This window comes from Lathamus discolor, chromosome 2 (genome assembly GCF_037157495.1).
Source record: "Lathamus discolor isolate bLatDis1 chromosome 2, bLatDis1.hap1, whole genome shotgun sequence".
Lineage (NCBI taxonomy): Eukaryota > Metazoa > Chordata > Aves > Psittaciformes > Psittacidae > Lathamus > Lathamus discolor.
This window is the reverse complement of record NC_088885.1, coordinates 159,673,382-159,690,198: the sequence shown is the minus strand read 5'-3', so window position 1 is coordinate 159,690,198 and position 16,817 is coordinate 159,673,382. Positions and strand designations below refer to the sequence as shown.

At 50.4% G+C, this 16,817-nt stretch overlaps 1 protein-coding gene across 3 annotated transcripts in view; it reads left to right on the top strand.

Moving 5' to 3' along the window:
- The window catches only part of ZC3H3 (zinc finger CCCH-type containing 3), a 165,152-nt gene that overhangs the window by 99,866 nt on the left and 48,469 nt on the right, over positions 1-16,817 (top strand). For all 3 annotated transcript variants that reach the window (XM_065669073.1, XM_065669072.1, XM_065669071.1), the window contains exon 5: positions 5,110-5,303. In XM_065669073.1, the coding sequence (XP_065525145.1) occupies positions 5,110-5,303 (194 nt within the window). The remainder of the gene's footprint in view (positions 1-5,109; positions 5,304-16,817) is intronic.

The following is a 16,817-nucleotide window of genomic DNA, read 5'->3' as shown; positions in this document are numbered from 1 at the left end:
CTAAGAGATGTGAATTTGGTCTTGCAGAGAAGACTGGAGGAAATAAACAGTGCGGCATCAGGACCAAGGCAGTGATTGTCCCCCTGCACTGGGCACTGGTGAGGCTGCACCTCGAATCCTGGGTTCAGTTCTGGGCCCCTCGCTACAAGAGAGACATTGAGGGGCTGGAGTGGGGGCAGAGAAGGGCAGGGGAGCTGGTGCAGGGCCTGGAGCACAGCGGTGATGGGGAAGGGCTGAGGGACCTGGGGGGTTCAGTTTGGAGAAGAGAAGGCTCAGGGGGGACCTGATGGCTCCCTACAAGTGCCTGAGAGGAGGATGGAGCCAGGAGGGGCTGGGCTCTGCTCCCAAGGAACAAGGGATGGGACAAGAGGAACCGGCCTCAAGCTGCACCAGGGCAGGTTTAGATGGAGCTGAGGAACAATTCCTGCCCCAGAGGGTGCTCAGGCATTGGAACAGGCTGCCCAGGGCAGGGCTGCAGGCACCGTCCCTGCAAGTGTTCACGCAGTGTGTAGACGAGGCCTCAGTGCCATGGGTTAGTGGTGGCCTTGGCAGTGCTGGGGAATGGTTGGACTGGATGAGCTTAAAGGGCTTTTCCACCCTAATGTGACTCTAAGATGCACACAGCAGCCGGATGTTTAATCATGGGAAAGAGAATAAGGAAAATCAGGCTTGGTCAACTTGAGCATGTACAAAACAGCAGCATGAAATGGGCAGATTCATTGAGAGCAACCCGAAGTTGAAGGATGAAAGAGAAAGAGCCCAGATCTCAACCTACAGCCTTTTATCACTCCAGGCCCTCCCTCTGTACTGTTTTTAGCACAAGCTCCTCTGATGCTCCCATCGCTCTCGGTCCCGCATTGGCTCCGGAGCTCCAACAACCACAACGCTGGGTTTAAACATTTTTATAGCGTTCCTCTACCTCCCTTTTCATTAAAACTTTGTCTTCCTCTGTCCACGCCGGGGGGGAGGGTGGGGAAAAGACAACCCTCAACCTTGTGTAGTCAAGGTTATGGCGATAAATTCTGTAGCATTGTCACTTCTATTCGGAGTAAATTGGCTGGCCGCTTTCGGGCTGAAGGGAAGATAATTTGCTGTAGTATTTCAAATGGATTAGAAATGGATTTGAAGGGAAAGTTCATGCCTCCCATTACAAAGGCTAGAAAGAAGACTATCTTAAGGCACTGTTCACACTCTGGCCTTCATTATCCACGCTTAATACCTTTCCTATTTTCCAACGTTAATGAAATTTCCTGCCGGAGCGGGGCTTCTGGATGGACGGGAGGACTCTTTAGATCCGCGGGCTTGTGCGGCAGAAAGGGAATTACAAGCCCCTCGTGTCGAGGGGCTGGTGTATTCTTCAGGGCCTTGGCCTGGCTATTATCTCATTAATTTTAGCCTCTTTTTCTCAATACGGTTCATTTCCAAAGGCCGTCCTTTCCATTAGGGTAAGCATTCAACAGAGAGCAGTGACACCGCTGCCGATGAAAAGCCACTGTGGGTTCAGAGCGATTCCTTGCCCTCCATTAGAGTCATCCTTCCCTTCATCCCCATGCTGGTGGCTTTTCCCCATGGACATTGGGTTGGATGGCACTAATGGGGAGGGGACACAGAGCTGAGGTTGTGCTGGGGCTATGGAATGGTTGGAGCAACAGCTTGGCTTAAGAGGAAGATAGAAGCTTCCTACAGGTGAAGCTTGGTCAATTAGGTTTTCCCCCATCTCTTCAATATGGGTTCATGTTCCACTGTGATTTATGATATAAAACGTATTTTACCTTCAATTTTAAATATCTTACAGAATCAGAATCGTAGAACAGTCTGGGTTGAAGGGACCTTCAGAGGTCATCTAGTCCAGCCAGCCTGCAGTGCGCAGGGACATCTTCCACTAGATCAGGTTGCCCAGAACCTGATGTGGGTTCATGTTCCACTGTGCTTTTGTGATATAAAACATATTTTACCTTCAATTGGGAATATCTTTATAGAACCATTGAATAGTTTGGTTGGAAGGGACCTTCAGAGGTCATCTAGCCCAACCCACCCTGCAGTGAGCAGGGACATCTTCCACTAAATCAGGTTGTTGATCAACATCCTTGAAGGAATCCAGGGAAGGGGCATCCACCACCCCTTTGGGCAACCTGTGCCAGGTTAAAGGGAATAAGTCCGGCTACAAAGAATGAAGACCCCTGAGAAGGTATTTAAATTGGGCTACTGGGGCCCTTCAGAGCCCTCAGAGGACATAATCCCCATTAAGGCTGACTTTTTGGATAGGAGGGTTTCCAGTTGAGGAGCTGGGCTGGTGCAAAGCCTCCGTGGAGGATGAGGTGTCCTCAGGATATCCCTGTTTGGATGCTTCTACCACCCAGAAGGTAGAAATGGAGATGGTCAGGCTGAGCCCTTTTTGAGTCCAGTGGCACTTGGGGCTTTGGAAACCTGGGTAGATGTTCTGCAGAAGCTTCAGTTATCTACCTCAAAAACGCAACAACCACCTATTGGAGGAGGTTCAGCTCCACTCCCTGTGTGGAATGAGATGCTTTTTGATGCTTTCCACCAAAATCCTTGAAAAATCCCAACGGGAGCATCCCTAACAGCCAATACAGGGCCCCTGATCCCTTACACTTAGGATTTGACCCCTACTAAGGACTACCAGAGAGCAGAGCTGCTTCTGTGCACATCTCTGCTCCTCTTCTCTTACACTGCCTTTTCCTTTATAATATCACTTTATAAAAGGCTCAAGTGTTTTCTGCTCTGTAGCTGTTGCTGTTTGCTCAGCAACTGCTCCCTGCTTGCTCTCTGCTCACATCCCGGGGGTCAGATGCCACCAGGTAATAACTCTTGATAAATGGTGACACTTGAACAAGGAGTATGGGAGTGTGCAGCCACGTCAGTGCCTTGAGGGAGTGCAACAGGGAAATAAATAGCCTGAGGAGTGGAGGGATTCATCCAGCTGGTGCTTAAACCAGCACTGGTTGGGCTCAGCAGCATGAGCAGCCCCCAGGGCTGTGCACCACTTGGGATTGGTTGGATTTTCATGGAAGCACAGAATCACAGAATGGGTTGGGTTGGAAGGGACCTTAAAGCTCATCCAGCTCCAACCCCTGCCACGGGCAGGAACACCTTCCACTGGAGCAGGGTGCTCCAAGCCCCTGTGTCCAACCTGGCCTTGAGCACTGCCAGGGATGGGGCAGCCGCAGCTTCTCTGGGCACCCTGTGCCAGCGCCTCAGCACCCTCACAGGGAAGAGCTTCTGCCTCAGAGCTCATCTCAGTCTCCCCTCGGGCAGGTTCAAGCCATTCCCCTTGGCCTGTCCCTACAGGCCCTTGTCCCAAGCCCCTCTCCAGGTTCCCTGCAGCCCCTTTAGGCACTGGAGCTGCTCTCAGGTCTCCCCTTCAGGAGCCTTCTCTTCTCCAGGCTGCCCCAGCCCAGCTCTCTCAGCCTGGCTCCAGAGCAGAGCTGCTCCAGCCCGCAGCATCCCCGTGGCCTCCTCTGGACTCGCTCCAGCAGCTCCACATCCCTCTGGTGCTGCCCCAGGGCTGGATCAGGACTGCAGGGACGGGGTCTCTCCAGAGTGCAGTAGAGGGGGAGAATCCCCTCCCTCAACCTGCTGGCCATTAGGTACTTGATATGATTTTTATTCACTGCATTATGGCCCTAAGACTTTCCTCCAGGTCCTGTCGCCAGTGATGGTGGCAATCTTGGACTGCAGAAACTTGCTATGACCTGCCGTGTGCTCCATGGACAGCCCTAATGTCCCTGCTTTCATCACTCTCTTCCTACCATGATGCCACCGCCATAGCTCTTTACAAGTAACCTGGTTGTGTAAAATTAAGACTTGATGCTTCTCTCTGGAGCAGTCCCTCAGGACCAAACCCTGGGGATACTGGAACCTGGGCAGCATCTTTATACAACCCCATCCCCTCCTCACAAACCAGGCAGCGGTTCAAGCTCGGTAGCCAGTGGCAACAGCCCAATGAAATGAAGAGCCTGTCAGGCTCAGCATTAAGAAATGTAACTATTCCATTTTCCAGTTCTCCTTTTTTCCCTTTGCAGCACATGTTCATTTACAGGGAATGCTCTCCAGGGTTTGCATTCTGCTGATAGGATAGTGGGATCTTCATTTACAGATAGGCTGCGGTAATGCGGGGTTTATGTACGTTCTGCTAATAGCATTATGAGCCTTAGTTTGGACTAATACAAAATTAGAGCTCTCATTTGCATAAACAAATTACTGTTTGGATTAGCCCTAAATGAGGGAGACGAGTGATAGTGGAGATGTGATTTTGGCTGTTTGGATAACGGCGTGTGGACTGAATGAGCTGCCTGCTTCTGTGCTGCTTAGGAAGGAGGTGGGATGGTGCAGGAGGTACCAGGTTGTGAACCAGAGTGGGTTTTGGTGGTAGATCATAGAATCAACCAGGTTGGAAAACAGCTTTAAGCTCATCCAGTCCAGCCGTTCTCAGCAGTGCCAAGGCCACCACTGACCCATGGCACTGAGGCCTCATCTCCACGCTGTGTGAACACTTGCAGGGACGGTGCCTGCAGCCCTGCCCTGGGCAGCCTGTTCCAATGCCTGAGCACCCTCTGGGGCAGGAATTGTTCCTCAGCTCCATTTAAACGTCCCGTGGTGCAGCTTGAGGCCATTCCCTCTTGTCTTATCCCGACACATTGCTGTCCCACTGTACAGGGTCTGTGGATCTAGTGGAAAGATGGGGAGGTGGCTTCAACCTGCCAGAGAGGAGACTTGAGATGAGCTCTTAGGCAGAAGCTTTTCCCTGTGAGGGTGCTGAGGCGCTGGCACAGGGTGCCCAGAGAAGCTGTGGCTGCCCCATCCCTGGCAGTGCTCAAGGCCAGGTTGGACACAGGGGCTTGGATCAACCTGCTCCAGTGGAAGGTGTCCCTGCCTGTGGCAAGGACTGGAACTGGATGAGCTTTAGGGTCCCTTGCAACACAAACCATTCTATGAAATCATTGAGAATCAGATCTTCTCCTGTCTACAGCAAGAGCATCCCTGGTTCCTCCTTGCACCACCTCCGTCCTCAGGCATCTGATGGTTTGCTCCCAAATCCACAATATCTTCCCTAATTTGAGCTTACCTTGACTTTATCTTTTCTTGCAGATCCCCACTATCAATCCAAGCTCGCCCATCATCTCATGGAGGCAAGTCCCAGCACGTGCAGCAGAGATGGAGGAGCAAAGGCTACCGCTGCATCGGCGGTGTGATGTACCGCGTGTCGGCCAATAAGCTCTCCAAGACTTCCAGCACCCCCGGCCGGAGCAGAGACCTGAGCACCAAGAGCCCTGCTAGAGCAGGTGAGCAGCAAAGGTTTGTCCCTGTCTGTGTCCACAGTCCAGTGATGTTCAGCATTGAGGTTGGATTTTAGCTGCTTATTCCCACCCCATGTGTTGTGACTCATCCTCTGGCCTCACAGGGGCTCAGATGCAGAGGCGATGGGCATCCCCTTTGTGCCAAAGCACATCCCTGAACTCTTCTTGCTCTACTGTAGCTCTGAAGGGAAAATAACATAGAAGAAATGAAAGATTAAAGAAAATTGAGGTTGTTCTTAACTGAGGCTTAGTTAAGAGATGCACCATTAAACTTGTTTCTTGTTTTAACCTGAGCAAAGCCTCCTAACGCCACCACGAGGTTAAGCCTATTTGAGATGCTCGACAAATTATGTTCAATATTGACCTAAGAAAAGCTGGGAGGATCATTCTGCAGATGACTGTGAACAAGCATTCCAACACGGTTACTGCCTTTACATTTAGCTTCAATTCAATTCCTCTTTCAGATCCTCTTGTACTTGATGCCTCAAGTGTGGCTCTGTGGCAAGAGCAGGCTTTTAACTGTGCTTACTGTATTTCTTTGGAGTTTTTACTTGGGGTCGCATATTCTTGCTCCTGAAGTGCTTTATTGACAAGATTTGGGGACAGTTAAGCTGGGAAAGGCAAAGCTGATGGGTTTGTGTCATTGTTTTTCTTTGCTGGAAGGATGAAGGGTGCAGAGATGAGCCTGCTCATGGATGATGCTCTAAATGAGGCAATTTAATGCTGAAGTTGTTCAGTGTACGGTGGGAAGGTGGATGAAGAGAAGCAATAAATAGTGTTATTGAGAGGTCAACCTTGTTTCAGCCTCTGAAACTGCCTGCAGAGCGTTACAGGACATCCTGGGTAGTTTTAAACTCCCAAAGAACAGGATTAGGAAGGGAAGGAGCTTTGTGCAGGTCAGGAGAGCTGAGCGGCTCCAGGAAGTTTGAAATGCATGAGGAAAACCAGGAGCAAACAGCAACATCTGAATGAAGAGTGAAGTAAAAGAGTTCTCTTCATCAGGGACTGTAGCGATAGTGATGGGTTCAAACTGAAATAGGGGAGATTTAGGTTAGATATAAGGCAGAAGCTCTTCCCTGTGAGGGTGCTGAGGCGCTGGCACAGGGTGCCCAGAGAAGCTGTGGCTGCCCCATCCCTGGCAGTGTTCAAGGCCAGGTTGGACACAGGGGCTTGGAGCAACCTGCTCTGGTGGAAGGTGTCGCTACCCATGTCAGGGGATTGGAACTGGACAATCTTGAGGTCATTTCCAACCCAAACCATTCCATGATTCTAAATAACTTCCCCTGATACTCACATGCAAGTTGTGAGTGGTGCTGGAGAGAAAATGGCAGGAGAGGGATAGCCAGTGAGGATAAATCCTTCCTGCACATCGTTGCTGGCAGGGAGGAGGGCAGAGATGTCGCTTAAACCATGGATTAGCTGCCCCAGCCACTTGGGGCTGAATGAAGACACCAGCAGATGGCAGAGATGAGGATGCTGCAGGATGCTGCAGTGGCCAAGGGGGCACGGAGCTGATGGAGCATCAATTTCAGGTGATCACCCTTCTGAGAGCATTTAAGGGATGCTCAGCATCAGTTTGGGGACAGTTTGCTGGTGTTTTTGCAACTCAGCTCTGCTCAGGACAGATTTTCAGTGCCTGACTAACCTGCAGCATTCTCCTCACTGCTGGCTCTGCAAATAGATATGGGCATGGTCATGAGCGTGCATCCATATGGCTTGTTTTGATGTCTGTATCCCTACCTGTGAGCTGTTAAATCCTTGGCTTTGGTGCTGTGTCTGGAGGAGGATGGGCAAGGATCAGCCTTTGGAAGCATGGAAAATAAGGCCATAAAGTGAGCTAAGGGGTTTGTAGACCAAGCATATCCTGGAGTCAGCAATGCTGGACTTGCTCAAGAGCTTTCCTAATGGCAGTGGGTTTTTCCAAAATGACTGGATCAGGATAATCAGCTTACACAGACCCAACCTGAGGGGGATTCTGCCATAAGCACCATCCCCCAGCATTGAAGCTGTCACCAATGGCAGCAAGCATCTTGCTGGAGTGCAAGAAAAGGGGTGAAACCCCCAGGATGTGGACAGGAGAGATGTTAGATGGAGCAGCTCTGGTTTTGGGGCAGCTTTCAGGGCAATGTTGGATCACTTGCAAGAGCCCAGGGGAGAAGTGATGGCTGGAAGAGTGGAAGACCTGGGTTTGTGCAATCTGAAGAGGAGATAGAGGGGCTTCAGATCCCCAGGGTCATGAAGAGCTGCTAAGCAGAGGAAGGATGTCTTCTCCATGGCCAGGTGGAGCAGCCAATACCCACAGAAGGGTTCATAGAATCATAGAATAGTTTGGGTTGGAAGGGACCTTAAAGATCACGTAGTCCAATGTGGCAGGGACACCTTCCGCTAGACCGGGTTGCTCAAAGTTCCATCCATTATGGCCTTGAATGTGGCCAGAGATGGAACACCTACAACTTCCTTGGGCAGCCTGTTCCAGTGGTCACCACTCTCACAGGGAAGAACTTCTTCCTTATATCCAGCCTGAACCTCCTCTGTTTCAGTTTGAACCCATCACCCCTTGTCCTATCGCTCCAGTCCCTGATGAAGAGCCCCTCTCCAGCATCCTCACAGCCCACTTCAGACACTGGAAGCTGCTCTGAGGTCTCCACGCAGCTTCTCTTCTCCAGGCTGAACAGCCCCGGTGTTCTCAGTCTGGCTCCATAGGTCTTATTTTGCTGTACTCTCCTTCCCCTGCCACAGTAGCCCAAGTAGCTGGTGTGTGTCAGTATTCTTATGTCATCTTTCAGCTCTAGCCATAACTCATCCATCCTCCAAGGATGGAGTCAACAGATAGCACTGTCTCTTGCTTTATGAAAACTAGGTCTGGTCTATGAACTCTACCCATAACTCATCCACCTTCACAAGGATGGATTCTACAGATATCACTGTCTCTTGCTTTATGATAACGGGGGCTGGCAGGGTGGAAGATTTGTGTGTGCTCATCGCCTCTGAACCTTCACGCATTTATTCAGTGCTCTGTGTTTGCAGCACTTGACAAAGTTTATCTAAAGACCAAAAACAACAGCTTTTCCTTTCCCTTCGAGTGCCAGACCCTGTGTTTGGGGGAGCGGAGAGATGGGAAGCGCTCCTGACAGTTTAATAGCATGGTGTTCCTTACACTGAGTTATAATTCTGCTCTTTGCCTGAATTTATTGGGCCAGTGCTTTGTCTCTTCATGGCCCGACTACATTAAGAAATGTGATGCTGGTCAGCTGATCAAATGGGCTGATCCATCCATGCTGTTGCTCTGTCTCCGGCAAGTGATTTACTGATGGATTTTGGTGGGGAGTTAAAACTTGGTCATGGGGATGCACCTCCTGCAGCCATGTGCTCTATCAGAGTCAATTGGAGTCAATCAGAGTCAATCCTGGGACTTCCAGGAGTGATAAAGGAACTCATCCATCTCCCAGAGCAAGGAGAAGAGCAGTTTTGCCATGGCTCATCCTCAAACCACTTTATTGCTGGTGGCATGGAGGATGCCTGGCTGGGGACAGGGAAGGTATCACTGCAGACCCAGGATAAGCTTCTGAAGGTGTTTTTGGTATAAAGAAGCTCCCTGAAGAGGTTCATGGTGAATAATGTGGCTGCTCCATCCCTGGCAGTGCTCAAGGCCAGGTTGGACAGGTCTTGGAGCAACCTGCTCTGGTGGAAGGTGTCCCTGCCCGTGGCAGGGGTTTGGCACTGGATGAGCTTTAAGGTCCTTTCCAACCCAAACCATCCTGGCAATCTGTGATTCTGTAACTCAGCACTCGAGCAAGGATGGAAAAGGCTCAGAAGGAAACATATAGCTCCAAACACAGAGCTCAAAAATGCGCCTCTCATCCCTGTGCAGGATGAAGATGCAGAATCAACATGGAAAAGCTCTTTCCCTTTGGGATAACTAGTATTTCTGCGATGATATATTTCTCACTTATTAGAAAATAGATGTGGAAAGCATTTGATACGTTGCAATTAATTAAGCAGGCGGAATAAATTGCTTTCTCCACTCACAATGAGCATTTGCCTCATTTCTTGCTACAGCTGCTAAGACGTGCTTCAGACTCTTGAGGAATTGCCGTGAAATTGGGGGAAGAAGCAAAAGGTCCTGACAATGTAGTGCTTCACAAAGGAATTCCAAAGGGAAACTAAAACAGCACAGCCCTGTGCAAGACTGAAAGCAGCAGAAACCAAATTAAGGGTTGACATTGGCCAGGAAAAGAGCCTTGACCCTAATCTAGGCACCAGCCACCACCGCTGCAGTGGGAGGTATTGCACACCCTGAGCTGAGGCTGCCTCCAAGGGTGTTTTGACGGGGTCCAGGCTGATCTCCTTGGACAAATCCTCTCCTGCACTTCCTCATCCTCCACTGAGGTTTTACCTGCTGGGAGCATGCAGGAGCCTGGTGGGATGAAAGGCTGGTGGCTTTGGGGACACTGGTGTGGCTGGGCATCACCCGCTGGAGGGATGCTGGGGACTGGAGTGCTAGGACAAGGGGTGATGGGTTCAGGCTGAAACAGGGGAAGTTCAGGTTGGAGATAAGGAAGAAGTTCTTTACTGTGAGGGTGCTGAGGCACTGGCACAGGGTGCCCAGAGAAGCTGTGGCTGCCCCATCCCTGGCCTTGTTCAAGGCCAGGTTGGACACAGGGGCTTGGAGCACCCTGCTCTAGTGGAAGGTGTCCCTGCCTGTGGCAGTGGTTGGAACTGGATGAGCTTTGAGGTCCCTTCCAACTCAAACCATTACAGGATTCTATGATTTCAAATGCAGAGGGAGAGCTCCACACTGGGCGAAAGGAGGAGGAGGATCACTGTGGCACAGGGAAATGCATTCTCAGCTCCTTGTTTACCAACTCATTTTAGAAGTGCTGAGCACCACAGAAATGCACTTTCCACTTTGCAAGGATGAAGAAGTGCTCAGCACCAGCACTGGCTCCCCACGGCCGAGGGCTTGTGTGAACCATGCTCCCTCCTCTGAGCTGCTCGGCTTCTTGAAAACGAAAGGATGGGTTTAAGACTGAACTTTTGCATCACCCATCCTCTGCTTGGTGGCACTGTTAATACTCACTACGTCTTTAATGTAGGTGTTCAAGCAGGAACTAGACAGCAAAACACCTTGAATATGTTGCGACCAAGTGGTGGAGGGTTAAGGAAGAAGTAGGTGCAGGAGAGGCCAGCACAAGGTGTGAGAACAGTGGAAACAGGAGTGTTGCATTCCTCAGCTTTCAGCTGGTTTTGATGTTGCTTGTGCTGGGGCCTACTTGTGCTCAGCCCCTTTGAGTGGAATTCCTTGGGTTTAGGAATGCTCAATCCCTTATCCCTCTTGAACTCACTCACTTGGCCCACTTTGAGCTCAGTCCTTGTCTTTGGGATTGCTTAATCCCTAGGCCCCTTCAATCTTAAACCGTTGCCTTTAGGATTATTCAATCCCTTACCCCCTTTTGAACTCAGTCCATTGGTTTGGGGATCGCTACATCCCTTGGCCCCTTCAATCTCAATCTCTTGCCTCTGGGATTACTCAATCTCTTACCCCTTTTGAGCTCAGTTCTGTGGCCCCTTTAGTCCTGATGCCTTGTCATGAAGTTTGCAGAAACCCTGGGTCTCTTCAATCTCAATCCATTGCTTTTGGGATTGCTCAATCTCTTGCCCCTTTTGAGCCCAGTCCCTTGGCTTCTTCAAGCTCAGTCCCTTGTCTTTGGGATTGCTCAATCCCTTGGTCCCTTCATGTTCAGTCCCATGGCTTTGGGGTTGCTCAGTCGCATACTCTTCTTGAGCTCAGTTCTTTGGCCCCTATCAGCTCAATCCCTTGCCTTTGGGATTGCTCAGTCCCTCAAACCCTTCAGTCTTAGTCTCTTCCCCTCTTGAATTGAATCGTTTGGCTGATTTCGTCTCAATCCCTTGTCTTTAGGACTGCAGAATCTCCTCTTTTGAGCTCAATTCCATGGCCTCTTCAGTCTCAGTCCCTTGTCTTTGGATTGCTGAATCCTTTGGCCCCTCCAGTCTCAATCCAGTCTCAAAACAGTCTCAATGTTTTGGGGATTACTCATCCCCTTCCCCCTTTAGAGCTCAATCCCTTGCTTTTGGGATCGCTCAGTTCCTTGGTCCCTTTAGAGCTCAGTTCCGTCTGGGATTGCAGACAGGGACTTGGACTCCTTGAGGAGTACCACTGGGTCCAGCACTGGTGTAGACCAGAGCTTGCAGAGCTCAGGAGATGCTCCACATCAGCCACTTTGGGCTCCTTGCAGTCATACGCTCGTAGAGCATCAAACCCAGAGCATGCTTTTGTTAATCAATGTTGCTTCACTATGGGTTCAGACTGAAACAGTTCAGGTTAGAGATAAGGAAGAAGTTCTTTACTGTGAGGGTGCTGAGGCGCTGGCACAGGGTGCCCAGAGAAGTGGTGAATGCTCCATCCCTGGCAGTGTTCAAGGCCAGGTTGGACAGAGCCTTGGGTGCCATGGTTTAGTGTGAGGCAACCCTGCCCATGGCAGGGGATTGGAACTGGATGATCTTAAGGTCTTTTCCAACCCAAACTATTCAATGATTCTGTGGTTAAAGCACTCGTGACTTCCTGACCCAGGGCCCAGCACATTCCCGTTCGAAGCTGGGATGGGATCAGACAGGAAGGCACAAAAAGCTCCACTCCTGCAGTGACAGCTCATCCCTTCCTTTGCCTTTACCTTCTAAAGAGTGAGGGCTCCTGCTGTCCAGTGAGTGAAATAAATCCCCCCCCGGAGCTGCTGGTGCTGATCATCTGAAACACTGGAACCCACTCAAATGAAGAGTAATTAAAGAAATAAATTTCCCTGAGCTGTGCCGGCCTCCAAAGGTTTGGTTCAGCAGGAAAGGGAAGGGGAGCCTCACAAAATGAATTGCTTGGCTCTTGCCGAAGTAGGCTGCATGCAGCACGGGGCAAAGCAGGGATATAATGGGACCTGTTAAAGGAGCTGTTGGTTAAAGGAAGGCTTTTCCTATGTGGCACGTCGTGTTGAAGCAGGATGAGCACAAGGGCAAAATCGAGTCTCTTGATAAGTGAATAATAACAGGAAGATGGGATAACCCTGTTATGGTCGTCTCCAAGTCGAAGCACAGGACACTAGAGTTCATCACTGACCACTGTCACAAAACCCTGGTTGTTTCCCTCCATGTGTAAGAATTCCATAAATTATCCTTGCTTTTGGGCAGAAGAACCAGGTGGGCAGCAATGGGCTTGATGCTGGATGGCATTTTAATGGTGCTGTCACAGTTGGGCTTGTTCATCCTGGAGGAGGCTACAGGAGCCCTTAGAGCAGCTCCAGTGCCTAAAGGGGCTGCAGGAAACCTGGAGAGGGGCTTTGGACAAGGGCCTGTAGGGACAGGCCAAGGGGAACGGCTTGAACCTGCCCGAGGGGAGACTGAGATGAGCTCTTAGGCAGAAGCTCTTCCCTGTGAGGGTGCTGAGGCGCTGGCACAGGGTGCCCAGAGAAGCTGTGGCTGCCCCATCCCTGGCAGTGCTCAAGGCCAGGCTGGACACAGGGGCTTGGAGCAAGCTGCTCCAGTGGAAGGGGTCCCTGCCTGTTGCAGGGGCTGGAGCTGGATGAGCTTTAAGGTCCCTTCCAACACAAACCATTCCATGATTCCATGATCCTCACCCCATATCTGCAACTTCTCCCTCTTTTTAGGCTATTTCCGTTTTCTACAGCTTTTCTACCATATAAAATATAAATTACTGGATAAGATGCGCAAACAGAGCTTTCCACATGATGAGCCCCTGGTCCTTGAGCAGTGCCCTAGGAGCAATAAAGTCCTTCCTAAATAATTAAGCAGGTAATAATTAACCATGTTCCCTCTGTGCAGTATTTACAGCCTGGTTTTAATGCAGAGGAATAAGTTCAAGCATCCTTTTTGCTGGGGTTTTTGTTGCAGCACAAGCCGTTGGGCAAAGTGGGGCTGAGCACGGGTGTTGGAGCTGGATAGAAGCATCCCACTCCCTGCATGGGCACATCGGAAAGCTCCAAATGTTGCTCCAGAGCATGGTTCCCAGGCTTCCAAGGCAAATCCCTGCCAACCTTTCCAAGGAAGAGAAGGACCAGGATGCATTAGATGGGCCCTTTAGAGCCTTGAGCTGTGCTTTGTGGTTATGGGTGGACGGGAGAGGGTCCTTATCAACATATGGCTGTTAGTTTTAAGCATTTTAATGGTTGTGGAGCCCTTGACAGGGATAAATTCTGCCTCTTTTCCCTTTTCCATCAAAAGGCAATCCCAGGCACAGGTTGGGTGGAGAAGTGATTCAGAGCAGCCCTGAGGAGAAGGACTTGGGGTGCTGGGAGAGGAGAAGCTCTCCATGACCCAGGTTCAGTGTGCACTTAAGCCCAGAACCCCCCCATGTGCTGGGCTGCACCCCCAGAGCGTGAGCAGCAGCTCAGGGAGGGGATCCTGCCCCTCTGCTGTGTGAAGAGACCTGAGAACAGCTCCAGTCCCTAAAGGGGCTGCAGGAAACCTGGAGAGGGGCTTTGGACAAGGGCCTGTAGGGACAGGCCAAGGGGAATGGCTTTAACCTGCCCGAGGGGAGACTGAGCTGAGCTCTTAGGCAGAAGCTCTTCCCTGTGAGGGTGCTGAGGCGCTGGCACAGAGAAGCTGTGGCTGCCCCATCCCTGGCAGTGCTCAAGGCCAGGTTGGACACAGGGGCTTGGAGCACCCTGCTCTAGTGGAAGGTGTCCCTGCCCGTGGCAGGGGTTGAAACTGGATGATCTTAAGGTCCTTTTCCACCCAAACCTTTCCATGATTCCATGGTTACAAGCTGTAATTTGAAGCGAGACACATGCTGCGGGAAGCACCATGGGACCGCTTGGCTGTGGATTCCTTTAGAGGAGCAGGAAAGAAAGGAGTCAGGCTGTAGCCCCCGCTATTAATCATAGCTGTAATCATGCATTTAATGAACATGACAGCTCCTGCTCCCTCCGGAGAGACGCGTCGAGTCTCGCGCCTGGGGTTTAGGTACAGCAATCACTTCTCACCGCTCGCGCTTGAGAACACCCCGAGCCACCGGAGCAGCCAGCGTCAGGTTGGGATGATGCATTAAGAGAAACAAGCCCGTTTGCACGGGCTGTGTATTTCCTTACAGATGATGAGCTTCAAACCTACTTAAATCATTAAGAAAGGGGGGGGAAAAAAAGAGGAAAAACCACCTGTCCCTTAGGCAGGGTATAAAATATCCAGCCTGACGCCGCCGTGCTGGGTGTAATCACTTCAAAAGCCCTTAATGTGCACTTCTTGATGCTCTCCCCAGCAGCTTTTCGTTTTCCCTGCTTTTTTTCCCTCCCCCTGTTGTTCCCACTTCCATGGAGTGTGCACAGGGGAGGAACTTGCCATGGCACTTATTTACATCACTGCAGTGAGGGACTTGTGTAACAGAGGAAGATACGGGATGTGCGAGATGCTCTCTGATCTGACAGCATCACTGCATCCCGATGCTGATGCTCACCCCAATTGGAGAGTAATCGGGGAGGGAAATGGGACAGATTTGGGTCTGACATCTGTCCTATAAAGTAAAATCATATCTGGACCAATGGAGAGTCCCAGAGTCAACCCCTTTCAGTATCATTTTGGCTTCTTGTTTAATATACTCCAACTTGTGGCAATTTCAGCTTCTAAGTTTTTAAGTCAACCCTTAACCAGTTCCCTGGTGTGTTGCTCAGCCCCAGTTTCACCCCAGTTTTGGATTGCTTTGATAATATAGATACTGTATTATCTGAATCACCACTGCCTGCAAAATATCAGATGCTTTGCATTTAGTAATGAAAAACTCTTGGTGGTGGCTCTAAGTGAGCATCCCAAGTTGGTACCCGCTCTAAATACCCAAACTTGGGTTCTCCTTAAACATCTGAGCCATCAAACTGCATCTCCTCCATCTTCCCCCGTGCTGCTGGGATGCTCACAGAGCCCTGCTTGTATTGAAACTGATTTTTACACAATACAAAAGCTTCTAAAAATACTTCCCCATAAATCCCAATCGACGGCACAAGGTTTAATTACGGAGCTTCTTATCCAGCAGCGTGAGGCAGGCGCTGGGTTGTCTCCTCCTGGGTAAATATTGAGGTGCTTTTCTAATGGTTCAGAGAGGATTTGCATGCAGGGTGAGCAATTAGGGGGTGGATGAAGGGTTTCTTTGCCAGCTGCCAGCCTGATGCTTTGCCAGGCACGGTCGGCAGCACTGGATGGATGCATCCAACTCGGATTCTGCTGTGGATGGGACCGGCTCTCAGGTGGTTAAACTGCCTCCAGGCTGTAAGTTAATTCACAGCAAGAGGTGTAATAGGAGATGAGCATCACTTGTCCATGTGTAATAACATAACTTCTTGCCAGAAGATAAAACCTGGGCAAAAGCCACCCCGGACGTCATGCTGTGGATGTATTTTTGCTATCTGTAAACGAAAAACCAGTGGCGTGCTGTTGTCGCAACCTTTATTTCTTTACTTAGTTATTTATTCCTTTAGTGATTTACCCGTTCTGGCCAAGATGTGCTTGTCAGGCTGCTTTAACTGAAAGGATGGCACACAAGCAGGGAGCGTGTCTGTCCCCAGGAGTCTGCTTTTATATGAGGTATTAAATATTCAGAGACACTGTCTGCTGCCCCGGAGAGCAGCTCCTGGTATAGCCCGTCCTGCTGAGCTTGCTTTAAGGAGTGTTAAGCACAACAGCAGAGGGCAGAGGGATGCTCTGTCCCTACACTAATGATTGGACTTCAATTTGGGTCTTTCTCCCTGCATCATAGAATGGGTTGGGTTGGAAGGGATCTTAAAGCTCATCCAGCTCCAACCCCCTGCCATGGGCAAGGACACCTTCCACTAGAGCAGGTTCCTCCAAGCCCCCTCCAGCCTGGCCTTGAACACTGCCAGGGATGGGGCAGCCGCAGCTTCCTTGGTTCAGTTGTGTGGTCAACCTTGCTAGACTCAACCCACATCCTCACTAAGAGATGCTCAGTGGCATCTTCAGAACAACCCAACATTGATGTGTATTTATTTTAGCACTTGAAAAGATGCTTATAATAGAATCATAGAATCACAGAATGGTTTGGGTTGGAAAACACTTTAGCATCATCCAGTTCCAACCTCCTGCCATGGGCAGGGACACCTCACACTAGACCATGTCACCCAAAGCTCTGTCCAGCTTGGCCTTGAACACTGCCAGGGATGGAGCGTTCACAACTTTACCAAATCATTTACCACTTCTTTAGAGCAAAGAAGCTCTGAAATGAGGGGGAAGCTGAAAGAAAAGAGATGCAAAATACCCCTCCGCAGTGCCTCAGATGCCCAGTTAACACTCAACATGCTCACATCAAGCTCGAGCGAGCTTGCCGCAAGCTTCAACGCGCTTACCAGTGAGTTACACAGAGTTTACTCCGTGCCTCTGATCGACAGGCGTGTGCCACCCGCTCCCGCATCGCCAGTGCTTTGAGTAGCAGAGGGAACAGATGGGGCTTTGCCGCCGGTGGCAGCCCGAGTGACA